We start from the raw sequence: 21,484 nt of genomic DNA, 5'->3' as shown, positions 1-21,484 counted from the left end.
GATGTTGAGAAAGAGACCAGACTGAAAGCAGATACAAATTACTGAATGACTGATACATAATCAAAGTGAGAATGCTGAGATGATGACAAATTTGAGAGACATAATCTATTTTTTTTTAAGTTTTTATTTGAAAGGCAGAGTGGTGGGAGTGGGGGCGGGGCAGGGAGACAGAGACAGAGAAAAGAAAGAAAGAAAGAGGGGGGGACAGTGGAGGGGAAAGAGAAACCTTCCATCTACTGACTCACTCCCCAAATGGCTGCAACAGCCAGGGCTGGACCACCCTGAAGCCAGGAGCCTGGAATTCCAGCCGAGTCTCCCAGATGAGTGGCAGTGGCCCAGACACTTGAGCCATCTTCCTCAGTTTTCCCAGGCACGTTGACAGGGAGCTGGATCAAAAGTGGAACAGCTGGGGCTTGAAGCAGCCCTTGGTGTGGGATGCCAGTGTGGCAGGCAGCAGCTTAACTTGTGGCACCACAGTGTTGGTCCCAAATTATCACAGATAAATATTAATGTGTTATTCCTTTAGTACTTGGAGCAAGGGTAGTTGAAGCTTGGTCTGAAAACAATGAAGTTTGGGCAGAGCACTTCCGTCATCTCACCTTCCAAATTGAAGAAACAGCTTCAAATGGAGATTCTAGAAGCAAGAACCACCAGCTCTATGTACAACCCACTGAGAATTCCAGTTGTGGATTAGTTCAGTATCCAAACATTTCTTCATATCTAACTCTTGACAGCCCTGACCACTTTTCATGTTTTGAATTGATGATGTATGAAGAGATGAGTCTGGAGTTAGGTGAAGTCATACAGCCATGAAGATGACATAATAATTGTTGCCAGCTCAGAGGGCAATAGGCAGAAACAGGGAATGCTAAGTCCTCACTGAAGGTGCAGAAAGCAGGTCGCTACCTTGAGTTACTCTATTCAAATCCAACGCTCAAAGTCCCCAGATTCCCCAAGAAGGCAGTGATAAAGATCCAACCCAGAGCTCATCTATCAAGCTGCCAAGAACTTTGCAGGTGAGAATAAAAATACCCAATTCTTTTCTCCGCTGGAAAGATCTGCAGTTCAGCCATTTCTAAACAAAAAGGAGGGCTCCTATAGCCACCAGAAAACAAAACCAAAAACAGATGAACTGAGAAACAGAAAATACATCATCCTTTAAGGGAACTTTTTTTTTTAATAGATATGCCCCTAATTTAGGCCGGTCAGTGGAAATTTCTCAAGTATGTATGTATCTTTATGAATACTGTGAATTCGGAGCTCACTCAGATATTTTAAATACTAATCCTAGCAGAATTTCCCTTTAAGGATGTCCTGCAGAGAGTTTGTTAGTCATAATTTTAAGTAAAAATTGACAAGGAGTGCTTTTTCGGTCCAGTAGGAGTCAGCTATGTGTACGTCACAGGACGAGGAGGAAACAAGATACCCTCCTATTTTTCCCTACAAAGTTGAGAAAGCTGCAGTTGGGATAGTCCTCAGACAGCGTGGGTGGCTCAATCTACTATTCCTTTTGGATTTGATATGATTGTGTTGGAGGAAAAAGATCATCAGAGATTCTCTTTCATACTGTTTACCTCACAGGGAGGAGCAGCTTTTATTTTTTTTAAGTAAGATTTTAAAAAAAGTTTTCCTGTGCTTTATGATACTTTGACTTCTTTCATATTTTGTAAGGACAAGAGATTTTCATGAACTTCCCAGTGACTGCTTAAGAAAACTTTTGCTTGGCAAGTAAGTAGATGCTTTGAAGTTTCTTAGCCATTTACACCAGTGGTTTTTAAATTTCAGATGCTGAGGCTTTCAGAGTTCTCATTTTCATGTTGTGTATGGAGGGAGGCAACATAGAAGCCAGATAACTCTTTGGAATTGCCTCAGATTTTTTGTGATGGTCTTGATACATGGGAAATAGCTTCATGTTACAGAATGGAGGGGGAGGAGAGGAAGGACTTCGGCATTTTATTTTACTTAATTTACTCGAATGAATGATGTAATCATTGAAAATATTTTATAGCTGGATTTATATTTTGAGGACAAATTTTGAAGTCATTTTTAGATTTTCAGTAAAAAGAGTTAATGATATTCCTGCTATTTTAAGAAAAATCTGCCTGCTTTCCAGAAACAGGCATTTGATAACTTATATCATTTCTATGATTGAATTAAATGTCTGTGTGTCCAACCCACACAGATACATAATACACCTCTTCAATGCTTATTGAAAATGAGATAGCATTAAATAAGCAAAACGTGTGTCCCATAAGTGTTAATGCCACCTTGTCACTATTTCTATCACACCCAGTTTAGTGTCTGTCATCTACTTGAAAATCAAACACAGCTCCTCAGTTGTCATTTTGCATTTCATAAATGTGGGAACTAAAAAGAATCATTAATAAAATTTGTAACCTTAGCACATAAAATGTAAGAAAATCCTCGATTCATTTTGGCCGTAGTTCATATTCACAATACTGTCATGTGTCAATTTTAGCATTTTTAGAAGGAAAGTCTATGAGCTAAAATTGAACACAAACATTGCAAACATAAGCATCATATGAGATATTCTTAACATATGTGTTTTGATATGTCTAAAAATATAATCCAAATACTTGTGAAGAAGGTAAACTCTGTTTTCTACACTTGCTCTGTTTATTCTCACATTACCAAATGTTGCCAATTCTGGAACTGTTCTACCTAAATAAGAATAGCAGATTTATGTTTTAATATAACATTTGAGTTTATCTCTTATTTTTATTATACGTCTCAATGGTGTTTTAAGTAAAACTAAGTTAATAATTGGTGTATCTTAGGCAGCCTAGAAAATTTCTACTAAAATATTGAAAATAAGTGCTTATCTAAAACATTTTAGAGAAGCTAGACTGCAGTCTGGCTCATGCTGAGAACTCTGAGAATTTTGGAGACTTGGTTTTTCCCCTACCTTAAAGATGCAATAAAAATCATTTTAGAGGATTTTCTCGGAGTAATAGTAACACTAGACATTTTTGTTTTTATTTCTTTTCAAATTTCTTCTGTTATAATTCTGAGGCTACTGGACGTCAAGTCCATCTCATTTGATTGTTACTTATGTTTTAGATATTCCTTAGCTTAATAATTTTTCCAAAGCCATACTTACTAAATGTATCCTGAGTTTTTTCAGTAGATCATTTTTATGTATCAGATTCTCCATTCACATTATTTAAGAATACTCTTCTTGCTATTACTCCTAATTTCATTGCAATTACAGCACTAAAGATGGTGACATGGAAGAGAGGTAGAGAAATGGGTTGTGATGTTCTTGTTTTCCTACTTTTCAATGATATCTTACAATTGTTGATAAGACAACTTAAGTGACGTGTTATAGTCACACCTCTTCTAACATTTTTAAAAGAGTATTAACAGTTCTGCTAGTTAAGGTATCAAGTTATCTTTTTTTGTGACAGAGACAAAAATCACACTTAAACATAACTCACTCATCCAAATATTAATTCATGTGTTCAGCAATCAGATGAAGACAGACTAGATCGACAGAAAAAGTTGCTCACTATGCTCACCGTTCTTTCTGTCATGAAACCTATATTGTGCTAATGACCCCGAAAGAAGCTTCTTTGGACAGCAAGTAGTCTATTATGCATTTTGACAAAATCCCTCTCAGCACAGAACTAACAATGCTTACAATTTTGTGTAAAACTCCTTCTTCACATAAAGGTCTACACTTATTTGGCAGCTTCACAAGTATAATTTGTATTTGGAAAAAAAAATCAGATACCAAGCTGTCATGCTGTCTAAATTAAAATTTCATTTTTAAAAGTGATTTCCAGTCTTGTAATTACTCAATCTATTCATTTGTTCTCTATACATCTTTATAATTATATGATCAGAAAAGATTCTAATTTTTGGCTGATAATTTTTTAAAAAACTGAAAAAATTTACTCTAATTTTTGATTAACATTTTCCTTATTTTTTCTTATTAAAGTGATAGATAAGAATGTACAATTGGGAAAATACTGAAAAGAAAATTTTTAAATACTGTATAACTTCAATCAGTAGACTTAACAGGTGAATATATTCTCTTCTAAACTCTTTCCTTTAAAAAAATTTACATAGCAATGGGTGTCCTGGTGCATTGGGTTAAGCCACTGCCTGTGATGAAAGCCACTGCCTGTGATGAAAGCACCCTATTTGTGTCCCAGTTTCTCCACTTCCAATCCAGCTCCCTTTTAATGGCCTGGGAAAAGCAGCAGAAGATGGCCCAAGTGCTTGTGCCCCTACCATCCATATGGGAGACCTGGATGAAACTCCTGCTTGTGGCTTCTGCCTGCCCCAGTCCTGGCTGTTGTGGCTATCTGAGGAGTGAACCAGTTAGTGGAAGATATATGTCTGTCTGTCTCTCTCTCTCTCTCTCTCTCCCTCTCCCTCTCCCTCTCCTTCTTTCTTTGTAACTCTTTCAAATAAATAAATCTTTAAAAATTATTTGAATAGTTGAAATCATGCTGATTATCCTATTTTATACTTTCTTTCACTTAAACTAGTATCAAGAGCATGTCACCTTTCTGCTAAACACTTTTTAAAACATCATGTTGATGACTTCTGGTATTCTTTCAAAAGTCATTTAGTAGATATTTTTTATAATCTTTTAAGTAATATCCTTGCTTCTTGAAAAACAGAATTCTTCTCAAATCCTAATTAAACTTAAGTATACTTTAACAAGTGCCCAGCAAAATGCAATTAAAAGCACAAAATACATTTTGAAACTTCTAGACAGGGGTCAGCATGTGTTTTCTGTAAACAGCCAGATAGCTAATATTTCAGGCTGCCAAACTACTTAACTTTACTATTGCAGCCAAAAACAGTTATGGGCAGTTTGCCCGGGAAAAAGTGTGACTATATTTTAATAAACTTTATTTATGAACTGGTAAATTTGAATTTCATGTATCAAGATAGATATTTTGGTATTTTTCTGTCACTTAAAAAATGTAAAAGCTGGGCCCGCACTGTGGCATAGTTAAGCTAATCCTCCGCCTGCATTGCCAGCATCCATTATGGGTGCTGTTTTGAGACCCTGCTGCTCCTCTTCCGATCCACCTCTCTGCTATGGGTTGGGAAAGCAGTAGAAGATGGCCCAAGGGCTTGGGCCCCTGCACCTGCACGGGAGACCCAGAAAAAGCTCCTGGCTCTTGGCTTTGGATCGGCCCAACTCCAGCTGTTGCAGCCATATGGGGAGTGAACCAGTGGATGGAAGACCTCTTCTCTCTGTCTCTCCCTCTCTCTGTAACTCTACCTGTCAAATAAATAAATAAAATCTTTAAAAAATTTTTAAAAATATGAAAGCTACACTGAGGTCTCAGACCATACAAAAATAGGAAGTAACTAGATTTGGCCTTTAAGCTACATACAGTTACAGACCTCTGCAGGATAGCCTGGTTCCAAGGACTCTGCCATCTAGGGTTTGAGAAACTTCTGTGAACTTCTGTGAAATATGCATATGATGTATTTCTAGCAAGATGTAAATAGCTCTTACTATTTATGCTAAAGGAATTCTTTTTACTTTAAAGATTTTGTTTATTTATTTGATAGGTAGAGTTACAGACAGTGAGAGGGAGAGACAGAGAGAGAGGTCTTCCATCCGCTGGTTCACTCCCAAAATGGCCGCAAAGGCTGGAGCTAGGCTGATCTGAAGCCAGGAGCCAGGAGCTGTTTCTGGGTCTCCCACATTGATGTCAGGGGCCCAAGCAATTGCGCCATCTTCTGCTGTGTTCCCAGACCATAGCAGAGGTGGACTGGAAGAGGAGCAGCCGAGAACAAAACCAGAGCCCATATGGGATGCCGGCACTACAGATGGAGGATAAACCTACTGCATCACAGTGTCCTAAAGGAATTCTTAAACTAAAAAGATTGAAATCACTGTTCTAGATAATACACATGAAAGTAGTTTGTAAGCCATAATTCCTTATTAAAATATATGTTACTTTGCTTTTAATATTATTCATTTTGATACTAAATTTTCTGAAAAAAATGAATGATAGAATAGTGAATCATCAGAATGCCACTTGGGAAGCTGATACTCCAAATCCCAAAAACCAGTAAAATATAAACGAAAGGGAAAATGGGTAACAAGTTAAATTTCCAAAACCACTTAAAATCAGAATTAACAGTTATTCAAATCAAGGTTACTCGTTTATTTATTGCTCTGTTTTGTTTTTACTGATCCAGGAGTTATAAATAATTCAATTCATTCACTCAATTTTGCTATTACTTTTGAAATGACAATAAATAACATAATCATGCTTCCTATTTTAATGTTATACTTAATAAATTTTATACATGCACATAATTATCTTTTTCTCATCCTCCTCCCTCACTTTCTATACATATACACACCTAATACAACAAATGGGTATGAATATAACCACCTTTTTTGTAACAAATATGCATAGATTTTAAAAATCCACTTGATCATGTGCCTCTACTTTAGATCTCTAAAGTAATTGAGAAATAGAAACCTGTATCATATATGGATATTACTAGTAGTAATGTTATTATTATCAATTTTATTATTGCTAAATCTGGAATTAAATTTGCATAGAGAAAATTTGCATAGAGGCCAAGCACCACCCCTTCTGGTAGACTCCACTCAGTACTGGGACTGAGCAGCTGCCAGGAGCTCACTTCACTGAGAGGGGCGCAGTTAGGCCTGTGTATCCCTAAAGAAGGAGGGGAGGGACTGGGAGCTCCACTTGAGAGTTTCCTTTGCCCAGTTACCTATGATAGAGCAGAATGACTGAGCCAAGGGGTGACAATTCATCCTTGATACTTTCAAAAGAAAGAAATAAAGAAATTCCTTCTTTTTTTTTTTTTTTTTTCTGACAGGCAGAGTTAGACAGAGAGAGAGACAGAGAGAAAGGTCTTCCTTTTTCCGTTGGTTCACCCCACAAATGGCCGCTACGGCCGGCACTGTGCCGATCTGAAGCCAGGAGCCAGGTGCTTCTCCTGGTCTCCCATGCGGGTGCAGGAGCCCAAGCACTTGGGCCATCCTCCACTGCCTTCCCGGGCCACAGCAGAGAGCTGGACTGGAAGAGGAGCATCTGGGACAGAACCAGCGCCCCAACCGGGACTAGAACCCGGTGTGCCAACGCCACAGGCGGAGGATTAGCCTAGTGAGCCACGGCGCCAGCCAAGAAATTCCTTCTTAAAAGACAAGCCCAGAATCTTGGGGGAATAAGTTTCTCTCATATGATTTTTAATTCAAAAAAGTACTCTTGAATCTGTTTTAAATTCCAATCATCAATGCAAATTGTTGAAATTGCAAGTGAGAGAGATTTTAGTTAGTAGAATATGTGAGGGATCTGCCCACAAGGCAAGGTCCTGAGTAAGCCAAGAAGAAAGCCATGTACTGAACACAGTCACAGCAATGTGCAGGTAAATTTTTAAACCTCTAACATGTAGAAATGGTTTTTATATGTGATCTGCAACGTAAGCAATGCCTGGAATGCTGCCCCCCTAGGTGTGCCCCTCAAGTAGTTCCAGCAGCACTTGCTTGTTCACTGGCCATCCATGTCCCTTGCCATGGTACTCGCCATGGGTGGAGGATTCACTGCTTAGGAGTCTCCGCTCCCATCCCCAACACTGTTTTTTTCTTATAGCCTACCTCTTATTCAACCTTTAAGGTATAGGTCTAGAAGAAGCTTTACTTGAAGTTTCCAGGGATTTTCTGAAATTTCCTGAGCACTCTGTGTGTACTGTAAGCATTTCCATCTGACTTCTCCTTTCTTCTCTCTCTCCCTTCCATCCACAAATACTTAAGGAGTGCTCAGCGTATGATGGTAATAGTCTAGCTATCTGGAGTCTGATCACCAGTGTAGTGTTTGCCCTGCGTTTTCTGTTGAGTAGAAAAGATTATTGGGGCTGGCACTGTGGCTTAGCGAATGAAGCCACCGCCTACAGTGCCAGCATCCCATATGGGTACCAATTTGAGTCCCAGCTGCTCCTCTTCCAGTCCAGCTCTCTGTTGTGGCCTGCGAGGGCAGTGGAAGATGGCTCAAGTGCTTGGGCCCCTGCACCTGCATGGGAGACCAGGAAGAAGCACCTGGCTCCTGGCTTTGGATCGGCGCAGCATGCCGGCCGTAGCGGCCATTTAGGGGGTGAACCAATAGAAGGAAGACCTTTCTCTCTGTCTCTCTCTCTCCCACTGTCTATCTCTATCTAGCAAATAAAATATATACATAAAGACTCTAGGTTGGCTTCTTATAAAATATGAAGGGGGTGTCTGGTTAACTCTGAAACATTAAATTGTGCAGCTAAACATCTTACTTTTTTATTCCTGTACTTATCCAACACATACTTGTGCCAGGCTTTGATTTAGATGCTGCAGACACTCCTGAACAAGACAGGAAAGATCTGATTTGTGCGACATGTTGACATGCCTTGAGATTTACACAATGAGTAATGTTTAGGATGAAAACTAAAATTGTACTAAATCCTTACAAGTATGTATCAACTAACACTATAGACATTTGGTTTCAGAGTGAAAGGAAGCTGACTCCCTTCCTTTCTTTATGCATAAAATTAGCAATAAAAACCCAAGATCAACATGCTGTGTTTCCAAAGCTTTAGACATACAACTTCTAAGTGAAGACTGCTAGTACTTGGGCAGCAATCATTTTCCTTTGATGGGTACTGAGAACCAACTTTGCCTAAATCTCTGAGACTAGGAAGAGATAAAAACTGAAGTAAATAAAACTGCTGTCTTTAAATATCAAATGGTCACCCCCTCACTACCATCACTCACACATTTTAAATTGCCCAAAGAGCAGCTTGTGATTATTGATTGGTGTTATCATCAAAGCACAGGACACAGCTCTGCCTTCTATCTTTGGAAATCACAGTCTGGTAGAAGGAAGATTATTTTGCTTCACACGTAAATGCTGGAAAAATTATTTAACATCACCCTTACCCCCAACCCCAGCCCAAGCATCCATCCCCATACCATACCACACAGCATACATACCCACAAGTAACCACAAACATGCTGCACATGTACGTACATCACAGCTGCAATTTTTAAGGTTAAGGATGCAGAAAAAAAAAAAAAAAGCCAAAGGTGGTTTGGGGCTTTTCTTCCTAAACTCCATAGTAATCCACTAAGAACTAGAATAAACAAAAGTAAATGGATATGGAACTCCTTGACTGTTGGAGGAGACTCGCACTTCATTTGGCAGGTAATTGTTTAATTTTGTGTAGCTAGAGGCAGCATGGTTAAGGCACCAAATGAACCTCTGGTTTTGTATGAGGCTGCTACCAGGTCAGCAATTAAAGGTGGGCTGGACAGATATAAGTCAAGAGAGAGATTCACCTTTTTCTATTTTTGAAAAATCGTAGTAGTAACCAAATCTGTCATTTCAAACAAGTCATTTGCCCATTTCTATATGGAAAAATACAAAGACAATCAAACCAAATGACTCCTATTAGGAGCCAAGAAACCTGAATCCTGACTGAAGTTTTTTCATTAACTACTTTGTCAGCTTTAGAAAAAGGGGGGAAAAGGTCAGTCTGTGCCTCTGAACTTAGTTTTTCTCATTTATTAGATAAGAGGATTGAACTAGAGAATAAAGAAAAATCCTTCTTGGCTCCTAGATTTCATGGTTTAGTGAAAATGGGCTTGAGTCAGGAGAGTCCTTTATAAGGAAGGAAAAATAACGAAATGAACATGGCGTTAGGAAGCTTTCTCTCCAGCTACCTTGTTGTATATCCATGGGGATTCTTTTTCCCTGTCTTTCCCTCAATTCTCCTCTTCCCCCATCTGCCTACTTCCTCTGTCTCCTTATTTCTCATCCTCCTTGTTCTAATGGTTGAGAATTTTTAGTGCAGTTACAGAAAAGACTAGCTGGTATTAGGTATTGCAGAGGGGAAATTAACTCTTTCTTCTTGAGAAAATGAGATCATATATAGCAAAGTTGAAAAATTGTACAAAATAACAAAATAGTGATAAATGTAAGATTTTCTTTAAATGGGTCACTAAATTAGTATCTAATTTGGGCTGATGTTAAGGAAAATCTCTTTCTTATTTTTTTCTGTAAAAACAGACTAGCTGTATAAATACCTTCTTTGTAACCAGTTTCCATATCATTGTAAGATGAGGATTTAACTGATCTCCTGTTTCTTGCATTCTGTGATCAAGAACAAGAGTTGAAGTGAAATCATTTTCAGTCCTTTTGTATGTATATGATTTCACTTGAGTTTTGAAATAGGCAACTCCTGCATTTGGTAAAATTCCAAAGGTATAAAAGGCTGTACAGTGAAAAATAAATCTTACTACATTTCTTGTCTCTTCATAATATGATTTCTTGTGATTCTTTAAGAGTAACTATAAGTATTTGTGACCAAAACTTTGGTTGATAGGAAGCTGAGTTTGGTTTTGATGAGTACCAAATGTTACAGATAACAAATTATATATTATATTCTTAATTTTCTGTTATTTTCTACCTGTTCACTTTCTTCACCAGCAGTGTTTATATATATATAAAACTCACTTCAAATTTTTGTCATTTTTCCACTTGCCTACTTTCTTTCCCAGCTATGTTTGTATATATACAACTCATACTGGTTTTTAAGGTATTTTGGTTTGTAGTATCTCATTTGCTGTAAAGCACTGTCTATAAATGTGATTTTCAATTTTCTACCTGGCAAGGCAGATTATAAATGTAATATTTGCCATATGTTTATATAGCTGTGACAGAATGCCTAAAAATGCTGATAATTGGAGTGACTTTATGAAATGTAACTATGACGTATCCCCTCAAATTCTTGATAATCATCAACTTGGAGTTAAGAATTTGAAAGCTTTGAAAGATTTGAAACGTCATGCATATGACAAGGGTCACATATGCCTCACAACCAACCCTTGGTGGTAGGTTGCTGAGCTTCACAGCAGTGCCTGGGGTTGGGGCTTTGCCAGCTCAGTGAAGGGCCAAGGAGAGCTCCTGTTATCAAAGGTCTAACCCTCCTCTTCCAGCCCTCTGCAGACTCAGTGAAGATCTAAAAGCTGCAATGACCACTATTTTTGAAAACAGAATAGAGAAATTTAAAGAGACAGCGTATCCCTATTCCACACCTGCACCCATCAGTAAAACTATTGGCGGACTTGCAAAGAGATAAAATACCTGTACCTTTTGACTTGGCCAACCAGTTTAGAGGAAAAGATGCAATGTATCTAGAGATGTTTCCCCAGAAACCAAGGAAAGGATGCGCATCATGTTCTTAATGTAGAGTGTTTCTGGTCATGAAAGAATCATAATGCTACCTCCCAACAGAACCTTCTAGGACGAGAGGTGCTACAGCCTGTTTCACTTTCAAGGAAGTAGGAATCCTAAAACTATCATTGGGGCAGGCACAGCTTAAGTCACCACTTGTGATGCCCACATCCTGTAACAGTGCTTGGTTTGAGTCCTGAATACTCTGCTTCTGATCCAGCTTTCTGCTAATGCTCTTCCTGAGAGGCAGCACAGGATGACTCAAGTATTTGAGTCCTTGCCACACACATGGGACACCAGGATAGAGTTCCAGCTCTGGCTTTGGCTTGGCCTAGGCATTTGGGGAAAAAAGAAACAAAGTGAAAGATTTCTCTTTCTCTCTACCTCTCCCATTCAAATAAATGAAAATAAATGGAATTTAAAAATTTTTAAACTACCATAAGTTTTGTTCAAGAGATTTTTTTTATTTTTCAATTTATTTATTTCAAATGTCAGTCGTTGGGGAGAGAGTGAGCGAGATATCTGCCACTCGTTCATTCTCTGAATGCCTGCAACACGTGCTTGTGCCAGGCTGAAGCCATGACCCTAGAACTCAACCCAGGTACCTGGGTTCCACCTGCCTTCCAGAGTGTGCCTTGGAAGGAAACAGGACCCAAAGTGGAACTGGGACTCAAACCCAGACACCATGATAAAGTGATGAGAGTATCACATGCCAAATCTTAACCATGACACAAATGCTTACCCCATCCAAGACATTTTTTTTTTTTTTTGACAGGCAGGGTGAACAGTGAGAGAGACAGAGAGAAAGGTCTTCCTTTGCATTTGGTTCACCCTCCAATGGCCGCCGCGGCCAGCGCACTGCGGCTGGCGCACCGCACTGATCCGTAGGCAGGAGCCAGGTGCTTATCCTGGTCTCCCATGGGGTGCAGGGCCCAAGGACTTGGGCCATCCTCCACTGCACTCCCGGGCCACAGCAGAGAGCTGGCCTGGAAGAGGGGCAACCGCGACAGAATCCGGTGCCCTGACCGGGACTAGAAGCCCGTGTGCCGGTTCCGCAAGGCGGAGGATTAGCCTAGTGAGCCACAGCGCCGGCCCAAAGACGTTTTTAAAGATCATCCACTTAGCCGGCGCCGTGGCTCAATAGGCTAATCCTCCACCTTGCGGCGCCGGCACACCGGGTTCTAGTCCCGGTTGGGGCGCCGGATTCTGTCCCGGTTGCCCCTCTTCCAGGCCAGCTCTCTGCTATGGCCAGGGAGTGCAGTGGAGGATGGCCCAGGTGCTTGGGCCCTGCACCCCATGGGAGACCAGGAAAAGCACCTGGCTCCTGGCTCCTGCCAGGATCAGCGCGGTGCGCCGGCTGCAGCGGCGGCCATTGGAGGGTGAACCAACGGCAAAGGAAGACCTTTCTCTCTGTCTCTCTCTCTCACTGTCCACTCTGCCTGTCAAAAAAAAAAAAAAAAAAAAAAAAAAAAAAAAAAAAAAAAAAAAAAAAAAAAAAAAAAAAAAAAGATCATCCACTAAGTGTTGGATACTGCTTGGCTCCAACTGGAGTAGATAAATGACTAAGACATAATAGTTACTCTCAGTGACCTTACAATTGTGTTATAATAAGCCCCCAAACATTAATAATATTAGATAATTATGAAAAATTATCTAAGAGAGACAAAAAGTGTTTTTATTAAACATAATACAATTTACAAATGTTCCGTGTTAAACCTTAAAATTAAAAAAGATTTAAACCAAAGGTGAAAGAGAAGATGTCGAGAAGTTTTACTTTAGAAGGCTCAGAAATGAGTTATTTTTTTCAACATTGTGTTTTATGAATTTTTTTTTTCCTGATCAAGGCTCATTTATTCAACAAATCCAGTAGTATTTAAACATGATCAGTTGTTTACAAGAAGGAGCACAAAAGATTTACATATCAAAAAGGCTTTTAAGGTTACAAAGAGTTCCCAACAAGGTTCTTAATTATTGATTACAAGGGTACAATAAAACACTTAGGAGATAAATGCAGGTTTCAGGTGTGACTGATTATCTATATCATCTCTTGTGAAAGAAGATCATAAACTAACAGAATCTATAATACTGCTTTAATGCCAGGACACATGAAAGCCATTATAGTGAATGGTTAGACTTGGCATAATCTCAGAAAAGAATTATGTGATTAATTGTAAAATATTACTGCTTTGAGCTGAATGGCTAAAAGATTTTCCTAATTGGTTTATTTAACAGAAGTTATCATTTAGGTTAATTATAGATTTTTTTAAAATGCTTTGTAGGTTCTATTAGCTAAGTTATTCTAAGCTGCTCTATGATCAAAGAAGTATATGCTTCATTTTATATGACAGTTTTCAATACTATCCATTATTACAAGAATGGAAACTGCTTATTTCTTACATTTGAAGACATATTTGTTTTAAAGAAAATCATACAAAATAACTTTGTGTAATTCCATATTATTAGAATTACACACTTTTAATTTTTCTAGGTTATGTGAGATAGCTTCAAAAAGTTTATGGAAAAATGCCTCCTATGGAAAGACATGGGTTTCATTTTTGCACCAAAAAATATTAATCATTTAATTTCATTTTCCACAAACTTTTTGAAGTTCCTCCCTATAGGACTGATTAATGGGTTAATATGAATCTACTAGAGTATGTTGATTAGAGCATATTGCCAGTCTCCTCCAAATTCCTGGATCAGAGGTTGCTAATCTAACCCATTCTCAAGTCACTGTGTAAATAGAATCTATTTATTATTCACCTAAGGTGACTTAATTGAGGAAAGATTGATTTTTCTCAGCATTTATTATGGACAGAAATTAAAGTTTAAAATATCAATTAAAATACAGTAGCCATCTGGTCTTTCTAGTGATCAATACACAATCCTTTGTAACTCATGATTTGAACTCAAGAATTGGAAAAAACAAAGATACAGAAGACATTATCTTTCTTCTCTGTTAAAGCACATTTTCCCAGACCATGGGAAACTTTCATATGATCTTATGAACCTGAATACTAGCACTGTGGAGATTTTTCAGCTGATTACTGAGTGCTTTTGTTTTTGTTTTTGTTTTTGTTTAACAGATGTGGCCTGGTTTCAGATTCAGTCCTTCCTAAGTGGACTTAGTTTCTGCCACACTTTTGCTAGAAAAGCTTGCATTTGTCATGGGATAAAATTGGAAACAGAAACAGTATTAAGTATATGAATCAGCTAATAGTGTTCACATCCCAGCAGTAGTTAATGAACATATTGAAAGAAAGTGATCTCCATATAGAAAGACCAGAAACAAAACACAAATAAGTTGATACAATTAATATCCTTAAAAGAATCTTATATCGTATGTGTTGAATATCTCAAGAAAGAGGAGGGCAACATTTGCTGATTTAGATGACATCTAAGTGTCCTGCTAGACTCAATTTCCTGGAAACAGTTGATTTGGGCCTTCGCATATATGAAACACCCTGCCTCTGCAGCTTACTAAGCCTACGTCAAACACTTTCAGATAAATTCTCATAGTTCATTCCTTGTATGTACCAGACCCTGGCACTAAATCTGATCCTCATATAAGCTTTTTTTTTAAAGATTTTATTTATTTATAGACAGTAAGAAGGAGAGAGAGAGAGAGAAAGGTCTTCCCTCTGTTGGTTTACTCCCCAAATGGCCGCAGTGGCCGGAGCTGCACCAATCTGAAGCCAGAAGACAGGTGCTTCCTCCAGGTCTCCCATGTGGGTGCAGGGGCCCAAGCACTTGGGCCATCTTCTACTGCTTTCCCATCCCACAGCAGAGAGCTGGATTGGAAGAGGAACAGCTGGGACTAGAAACAGTGCCCATATGGAATGCTGGCATTGCAGGCGGAGGATTAACCTACTGTGCCATGGTACCAGCCCCTCATATAAACTTTTGAGGAGACCCTGAGACAACTAGAAGCAGAAATTGCTTTTCCAGGACACCTTTTATAGGAATGACAGGACAAGTTTTCAGGGACTAAAGGGCTGTTTCAATTTATACATTGAAATGACCGAGGTTCCTTTGGGACTAAAATTGTAGAGATATGCCTTATGCTGGGTTGAAAAGAAAAAAGTTGGCATCTGGATAGATAGAGATCTAGATACCAGTTTCATCTTTAAACATGATATTCTGTTTTAATTTTTTCTTATGCCACAATGAGAAACAAAACCAAGGGTGCTATTAAACCTATGATGTTTTTAAACAGCCCTACTTTGTTTTTTAAATACCAAAATATATGATTAAATAGTTATGCCTATACAATATCATGAACTATATTCATCTAATTACATGGTTCTGAATGTAATCTGTCCAAGAAAATGACACAAAACAGTGTTTTTTCTTTGTTAGTATCTACAGAGCAAACTAACCAGATGGAAATCTGTAGTCAGCTGTTTTTTTCATGGGAGAGTAGTTTGTCAGCCCTCAGGGGAATTTGTGTTCGACCTCTCCACACAAGACATTGAGCTTCCAACAAACTGGGCTTGTGAATATATCCCTAGAGACTAATAACAAGCATTCCACCACAATTCTGCCGATGTCTGTTTTAGGTTATTTTTGATTGATGGCCTGAAGTTATGGCTTTAGTTATTTTAAGATTGTTTGTCGAGTTTTTAAAAAGCAGTATTTAAAGGGGAAGAAAATAGCCTCCTTCTTCAAAATGTGGACTATTATAACTGCACATTTTCCATCAAGCAAGGGATGCCTTCAGCCAATGCCCATGACTTTTCTGTTCTTCCATCTCAGTGGATCCTTGAACAAGACCATAAGCAGCTAATATAATTCTCATTATTTTATTGCTAAAAAAGTAAATTTCAGGAAATTTAAATGCTTCCATAGCCGTAGAAGAACTATACATCAGTGATAAAGTAACCAGTGAAGAGTCTTCAGCTTCTAAGCTCTTCCCGAATACTTTTCTCAGGATGTTTGCCTTTGACCATAGGCAAAACACACACACAAACACAAACAGAAAAGTCTACTCAACCTCACCTTCAGAACCAGGGGAAAAAGGAAAGAGGAAACCTAAAACTAGAATCTGTTTACTAGTTATCCTATCTCCTTCCTAGTTTTAAAATATGTGAATTTTATACTTTTCTACTGTAGAAAATATATTTCTCCCATGCCCTAAAACAGCACTCTGGCCTCAGAATCAGCCCTTAAGGCATTCAGATCTGGCTAAAAAGCCCAGGAGAGCATTTCAGGCATGGAAAGCCAAGACACTATGGCAAAAAAAATGGCCTACATGAAAGATCTCTGTGAGTGAGATCTTGGTGAAAAGAAGGGGCCATCAAAGAAGGAGGGTACCTTTACTCTGAAGAGAGGAGAGAACTTCCACTTTGATTGTGGCCTTGTCTAAATAAGGTCAGTTTGTGGACTCAAGAGCTTTCATAGTCTTGGCAGCTCATGACAAGAGCCTCGGGTGATCACTGACTTCATAAATAAGAGTGTCAATTTTTAATAACAGGAGTCATTGTACACTTGCTCCCCATGTAGGACCTCTGTCCTTAATGAGTTGTATTATGAGAATTAATGGTAAAACTTGTCTTCAAACAGTACTTTATACTGTGTGTATCTATGTGGGTGCAAACTGTTGAAATCTACTTAGTATAGAGATGATCTTCTACATATAAAGATAACTAAAAATGAATCCTAATGAAGAATGGGATGGGAGAGGGAGTAGGAGATGGGACAGTTTGGGGGTGGGAGGGCGGGTATGGGGGGGAAGAACTGTTACGATCCAAAAGTTGTACCTATGAAACTTATATTTATTAAATAAAAGCTTTCTATAAAAAAAAAAGCAAAACAGTTTACACTCCTTTAAAAAATATACTTGTCCTATCTGGCCTAGCTTACACAAATTAATAATAAATTTTGAGTATTTATTATTCTCATATATGTCATTAAAACCCCCTAAATTTTGTCACATTTGGGTAACTCATTTTACCAACACCATTTATGTGAATGTCATTTATCCAACAGACAATGACCTTGCAATCATTTTAAAGATACAGTAATTTTCAAAATCATGTGCTCAAATCCAAAAAGGCCAGTGCAACCTCCAACAGAGTATGGAAGTATCTGAATAAAATAGTTCAAAACTATTTAGTGGAAGTTCATTGGTGCTCCAAGTTTTGAGAAAGACCTTTTAATAATGTCAACAGATTAACCACCTACTTGGCTATTTCTTTGATATCTTCCTCTGATGCTATTCAAAGGGCACTTGAACATTTTTCGTCAGCCACCCTTGCAGGGAAAGTGAAAGAATTCTCATTGCCGGGGCAGGTACTTAAGGCTTTACCTTCTGTTCTCTAACCTTTACTCTGTCCTTTGACATACTCAACACACAGATAATAGATAGAAATTTATCCACTATTGAAGTGAATGTGTAGCATGCATGTGAATGTAGCACGTTCTTTTTTATATTTTTTATTTATTTACTTTCATTGTATGTGTGTGTATGTGTGTGAGAGAGAGGGAGAGAGAGAACATCTTTCATTTGCTGTTTTGCTACACAAGTGCCTGCAACAGTCTGGTCCACAGAAGTCAGGGCTGGGCCAGGCCAAAGCCAGGAACCCAGAACATAGTCCATGTCTTCCATGTGAGTGACAGCAAACAAGGGCTTGAGTTACGATCAACTACCTCTGAAAATCAGAAGTGGAGTTGCCAGATTTCCAATCAGGAACTCCTATATGGATTGAGAGCATCCCAAATAATGATTTTGCAACTACCCCAAATGCCCACTTCAGCATGAACTGCTTTCTACTTGAGCCTTTATCTTTTATTCTATTGATGAAGTCTTTTTTTGCACATGTGTTTTTATTAGCACTTACCTTGAGTTCCTCGTTCTTAGAAATAAGGATTTCCATTTATTCAGTCATGTGGGCTTGTCCTGCGAGGCCCACACTGTGAGGACGGTGGGGCGATGGCGTTCTTCAACAAGAAGTACCAGGGACAAATTTCGGTGAACATGACCGTTTATTAACAATCAAGCACACCTTTCAAAGGGCAGGCAAAGGGGGCGTAGCTAATTTAGCGCAGCACTAATTCTATAGGATAAAGCTGATATTGGTGCCGCTATGCTTCACCAATCAGCTTGAAGATCACACAGCCTAGTAGCTTTCCAGGTGGTCCTGATGGGCCTGGGTCGCACCCAGGAGCTGTTTACCTGATTGGTAATTCTGAGGCCCTTCAACTGGGAGGAGGGATGGGGGAAATGTGCCTGGGGCTCCTGCTGCCTGCCAGGAGGCAGGCCACCCCAGGAGGCCTGGTGTGCCACACCCTCCTAACCTCCTGCATGGGCTAGGCAGGCAGTCTCCCAGCCAGGCACAGGATCACCCACACAGTCATAAATAATTTATAGAGATCTTATTAAGCATTTTAATATACACAGGAAAAGAAAGCAATTTACTTAACTTTAGTGATCTCACAATTAAGAGACACACATAGTAAAAAATTATTAACAATGTGATACAGGAAACACATACATAGCCATGAACTAATGAAAGCAACAAATCTATCCTAGGATGATTTATTTATTTGAGAGGCAGAAACAGAGACTGTCCATCTGTTGGGTCGCTCTCTAAATGGCCACAATGACCAAAATTGAGTCAGCCAAAGCTGGGATATAGGAACTCAATCTCAGTTTCCCTTATGGGCAGCAGGAGCCCAATTACTTGGACTATCAGTGCTGTATCCCAAATGGTTATCTTTTTTTTTAGGACAGGCAGCGTGGACAGTGAGAGAGAGAGACAGAGAGAAAGGTCTTCCTTTTACTGTTGGTTCACCCTCCAATGGTCTCTGCGGCCGGCGCACTGCGCTGATCTGAAGCCAGGAGCCAGGTGCTTCTCCTGGTCTCCCATGCAGGTGCAGGGCCCAAGCACTTGGGCCATCCTCCAATGCACTCCCGGGCCACAGCAGAGAGCTGGCCTGGAAGAAGGGCAACCGGGACAGAATCCGGCGCCCGGACCTGGACTAGAACCTGGTGTGCCCATGCTGCAGGCAGAGGATTAGCCTACTGAGCCGCAGCGCCGGCCCCCAAATGGGTATCTTAACCACTAGGCTAAGGGCCCATCTCAGAAAGAAAGATTTTAAACTGGACCTTGACTGATGAGGAGAATCATCAGGTTGGACAGGTAAATGGGTAACAAGAAGTGCATTAGTGCTGGAAGGAACGTCACATATGATGGCTTACAGACAGAAAAGGGCATACAAGAGTTCCAAAGTTCAGGGAAAATGGAATTAAAAGATACGCTTTTGTTCATGTAAAATGTTGTAATGCGGGCCGGCGCCGCGGCTCACTAGGCTAATCCTCCGCCTAGCGGCGCTGGCACACCGGGTTCTAGTCCCGGTCGGGGCGCCGGATTCTGTCCCGGTTGCCCCTCTTCCAGGCCAGCCCTCTGCTGTGGCCAGGGAGTGCAGTGGAGGATGGCCCAGGTGCTTGGGCCCTGCACCCCATGGGAGACCAGCAAAAGCACCTGGCTCCTGGCTCCTGCCATCGGATCAGCGCGGTGTGCCGGCCGCAGCGCGCCGGCCGCGGTGGCCATTGGAGGGTGAACCAACGGCAAAGGAAGACCTTTCTCTCTGTCTCTCTCTCTCACTGTCCACTCTGCCTGTCAAAAAAAAAAAAAAAATGTTGTAATGCATATATGGATTCTCCATCATAGACATTTCCCATGAACTTTGTGAAGAGCTCTCATATGCATATATTTCAAATTTTTTCACCAACATAAACTTATTTTTTAATGCCATTTGAAATACCTTTTCAGTGTATTTGAAGAAGAGGGAGTCACTAGAAGTTGCTACAGTGTAGATGGGGGCAGGTGTCCCGGGTTGGAAAAGGGCCAGAGATAGTGAGAAAAGTAAGACAAGATGGGGAAAGATGTCTATGTAAAGTAATAGAGCTTAGACTATTTTATAGTCAACTTTTGAAGTTCTTCTCCAGGGAAAGAAGATGATCAGATGAGTCAAAGAAAGATTTTTGTGGAGCGTTGTGGAAGATGTTCTGGAACTCCTCAGGGAAATTGAACTTATTATTAGAGAACAAAGCCATGTAATAGAATTGTGCTTGGTTCCACTCAATAGAGTAAGAAATCTTTAATAATAGTTCCAGTTAAATGTAAGCTGTTATGGTCCATCAGAGATATGAGCATGGCCTAAACTAAGATTTAAAGGATGTGTCTGAGTGGAATCAATAGGACATGGCATACAATAAACATGTGTGAGGGTACAGAGAGGAGAGGAGAATGATTGAAATATCTGCCTTAGGAGAGAGGTGTACTGTATAGCAATGCCCAATTAGATGGTCCTTATAACCCTTGTGATAGTGCAGTATGCAACTCAGTGAGGCTTCAAAACTGCTCTTGACTGCCCATCAGCCCCCTGTCTGCCCTTAGAGCAATGGTTCAAATTCAAATCCTAAATGAAAAAATAACCACAGGTAAATCCAGTTACATATTGTTCAAATTAAGACCATTCAGTCTCTGTCTCCCTCCAAGTCTATCAGTCAGACAAATTTCAAAGACTTCAACATTTTGCACCAACATTTCCTAAGAGCATTTTAATATTCCTTACAGCATTTATATTTAAATTCCTCTGAGTTCTTCTCTAAAGAAGAGCAGAAACAAATCTACTTTGCAGAATCAATGAAGGACCTGAATGGGCAATTGGAATAGTCCTGCAGCACTCCCAGGTGAGCATAGATGTATTTATGCACTTGAAGTTATTTTTGAATAGCCAGATGAAAACTAAGCCAGAAATGTCAGCAGACTTCAAAGAACAGCATACTTTTATGCATGTGTGAAAGTAATGGCTAGAGTTATTTGCATCTATTTAGTAAAACTTACAGATCATGTATTAAAGATGAAAGTAACCCTTTTTTGTTTTCAAAGACTCGTTTCATTTATCTGAAAGACAGAGTTAACAGAGAGAGAAAGACAGACATTTTTCAATTTGGTTCACTTCCCAAATGGCCAAAACCAGGAGCCAGGATCTTCTTCCTGGTCTCCCACAAGGGTGTAGCAGCCCAAGCCCTTGGGCCATTTTCCACTGCTTTCCCAGGTGCATTAGCAGCCAGGACTCCCGTATGGGGCACCAGCAATTCAGGCAGTGATTTAACCCACTACACCACAATGCTGGCCCCCAAATTTAGATATTTTAAATTGCATCCTGATTTGTCTGTTTATTGTTACTATGCCTTTCAAAATAGGTTTAACAGTGTGCATTTATAATTTCTAATAGTCAAT

The 21,484-nt window shown here is 39.5% G+C and overlaps 1 protein-coding gene across 11 annotated transcripts in view; it reads left to right on the top strand.

The window, feature by feature from the left end:
* Positions 1-685: 685 nt before the first annotated feature.
* FHL5 (four and a half LIM domains 5) overlaps positions 686-21,484 on the top strand; it is a 57,730-nt gene continuing 36,931 nt past the window's right edge. The window contains exons 1-4 of one of the 11 annotated variants that reach the window (XM_070074630.1): positions 878-1,016; positions 1,672-1,728; positions 3,962-4,044; positions 20,816-20,931. In XM_070074630.1, the coding sequence (XP_069930731.1) occupies positions 20,898-20,931 (34 nt within the window). In that variant the 5' untranslated portion in view covers positions 878-1,016; positions 1,672-1,728; positions 3,962-4,044; positions 20,816-20,897. Of the gene's footprint in view, positions 1,017-1,371; positions 1,729-3,961; positions 4,045-20,815; positions 20,932-21,484 lie in introns of those variants that run through there. The other 10 variants (XM_051855450.2, XM_070074633.1, XM_070074634.1 and 7 more) reach the window with 10 other exon arrangements.

Source organism: Oryctolagus cuniculus, chromosome 5, assembly GCF_964237555.1.
Source record: "Oryctolagus cuniculus chromosome 5, mOryCun1.1, whole genome shotgun sequence".
Taxonomy (NCBI): Eukaryota; Metazoa; Chordata; class Mammalia; order Lagomorpha; family Leporidae; genus Oryctolagus; species Oryctolagus cuniculus.
Note: the sequence above shows the minus strand (reverse complement) of the source record. Positions and strands in the feature narration are given on the sequence as shown.